This window comes from Habropoda laboriosa, unplaced genomic scaffold (genome assembly GCF_001263275.1).
Source record: "Habropoda laboriosa isolate 0110345459 unplaced genomic scaffold, ASM126327v1 scaffold9, whole genome shotgun sequence".
Taxonomy (NCBI): Eukaryota; Metazoa; Arthropoda; class Insecta; order Hymenoptera; family Apidae; genus Habropoda; species Habropoda laboriosa.
In genome coordinates this window covers 2,851,724-2,854,104 of record NW_017100191.1, presented here as the reverse complement: position 1 = coordinate 2,854,104, position 2,381 = coordinate 2,851,724, and the positions used below count along the sequence as shown (strand labels likewise).

The window sequence follows — 2,381 nt, the reverse complement described above, 5'->3', positions numbered from 1 at the left end:
TACATTATTAAAAAAAAAGAATCACATTTATCATTTTAATCTTTCTTTTATAAATCTTCAATACAGTAAATAAGTAGATTAACAAGTTTGAAGAAATATAAAAGAAAAATTTAGTAAATTATTTGTATATTTGATTAGAACCTTAACCTTTCTTTTTTATTCAAATTTGATTGAGTATACAAAATTTAAATCGATCAATTTTTCAATAATTTTAGTGATATTGGTTTTTAATTATTGACTGAAAGAGAGAAATAAACCAAATTTTGGAAGGTGTAAAAATTGTAAGAATTTTGACAAGTTTCTTTGACTTCAGTTTCTATTTACTCAATTAGTTTCTTCGCTTTGAAGAAACGTCTTAAGTAGAGAAGTTGCCAAATGGAAAGAACCACGAGCCAACACATAGAGAATATACTGAAATACAATACTCGAGTATTTGTTGCCTCTGAAAATTTAAGAAAATTGTAAAAATATTGAAAAAATGTTTCCCTGAAAAACAAAATTTTTATAAGGAATATATTAGAATTGTTTTTTACCATTAGTGTCCCTCATTTCTTCCTCATTTTTTCGCATTCGAGCAAAGTCTTGGACAATGGCTTCAGATAGATCTTCTAAACGTTTCAGTTCAACTTCAGAAGGCTTTAAATTTGCTGCTTCCCCAATCTATTAAATAAATACAGTTAAACATTTAACTACTTTGCTATTATAAATGAATTTAAAATTAATTATTTGAACTCATTTGAGTACAGTCTGATTTGCTAAATCTGTATCTAAAAATTCTAGTGGTACAATATGTCCGTTTAAATTCTGTTAGGAGCAAAACTTTATTTTATTAAATATTGACTAAATAATACTTTAAAACACACTTGTGAATGTTAAGGACAAGCTTAGTAATTTCAATTCTTTCAACATTTTTACATAAAAACACATCTATTATAATTGATAAGATGTATGAAAATACAAATAACATTCTACTGTTCATATAAAATTAAAATGCTGGGTATTATCAAAGTTCATGTACTTATTCTCATGATATAATTTTTTAGTAAAGTAGTATTTTATTTTTATTGTTTTTTGAGAACTTTTCAAATACCCTGGTTAACTAATTCATGCTAAAATCCATGCTGTTAAAAGCCATACTGGTGATAACTAATAAAACCAATCTTGCTACATTACCAACTGTGTGCCCATACAAGCCACATATAAAACAAAGAAAAGAGATGAAATATTGTGAATTTATCCTGGAACCTTTAGTAAATTGATCAGGTATTGACAATTTAAAAAACATATTGTAAATGCACTTTGAAGTATAAAAAAAAAATTCTGTCATAACATTAAGGATTGTCAATTCCTGTCAGACATTTATTCTGTCAACAATAAAAGAGACTTGCTAAGTGAAAATAATTGAGTAATGAAGTAATATTTAAAAATAAAGTTTGTTGACAAATTTGAAACATAAAATTGTTCAGATCAATCAAATAACTTACTACTTCGTAATTCTTAGCTTCAATTCCACGCTTTGTGATTAAATAAATTTCCTGTTTAACCTGTTTGGTGTCTGGAACAAATTGTTTAAAACAGTTAAAAAATGAAGAAAAAACTCAAGAATATTTTTGATAAAAAATACTTTATATGTACTGCCTGAAAAGGATGATTGCATGGCATTAGCCATAAAGCAAATCTCAAAGGTATCATAGGTCTCAGTAACAAAGGAGAATTTCAGTTTTTTCCCATGAGGTATGTCATCCTTTCTTGAAAGAATATCTCCTTTAGTATCCCTTATCTATTAAGTTTCAAAAAATTGTCAAAGGTAAACATTTTTAAGATACAATACTAAATGAGCAGTAACTTGATAATGTTATTTGACACACAAACGTAAACTTTATTTTAAAGAATCAAGAACTACAAGATAGCATATGTGAGAAGAGGTTAAACAAATATAACCTCAACATATGATAGAGTATTATATTTAAACAGATGTGTCAGAGATAGTCATTAGAACTTACAATGTACTCAGTTTTGACACCTGGTGTAACAGAGACTTCGTATTCTCCAGCAACCAAGACGTTTGGTTGAACCTCCTCTTTCAAACACTTCAGCGAGTTTGGTTCAAGATAAAATCTTATACCATGTACGTACGCGAGCAGCGTCGCGAGGACGAATATTATACCTCGCATTTTCTGGGAAATCCCATAAAACTATGTTAATTAATCTTGAGGAAAAACTTTCAACAATGTTAGACGTTAACAGTAAACCACCAACATATTGATGAGTTGGCAGCCATTAGGCATTTTGGGTGGATCACGTGACCCTAAATGAAACAAGGGAACGAAACACGTGCATAAGGCTTATTTAAAAGTAGAATACGTGGACCACATAATTTA

General features: G+C 28.5%; 1 protein-coding gene across 1 annotated transcript; it reads right to left on the bottom strand.

Moving 5' to 3' along the window:
• Positions 1-320: 320 nt before the first annotated feature.
• On the bottom strand, positions 321-2,264 carry LOC108580297 (transmembrane emp24 domain-containing protein bai). The gene is made up of 5 exons (XM_017944009.1): positions 2,004-2,264; positions 1,663-1,780; positions 1,485-1,567; positions 534-660; positions 321-442 (listed from the first exon to the last, which is right to left on the bottom strand). The coding sequence occupies exons 1-5, from the start codon at positions 2,172-2,174 to the stop codon at positions 321-323; spliced, it is 621 nt and encodes a 206-aa protein (XP_017799498.1). The 5' UTR covers positions 2,175-2,264.
• Between the last annotated feature and the right edge of the window lie 117 nt (positions 2,265-2,381).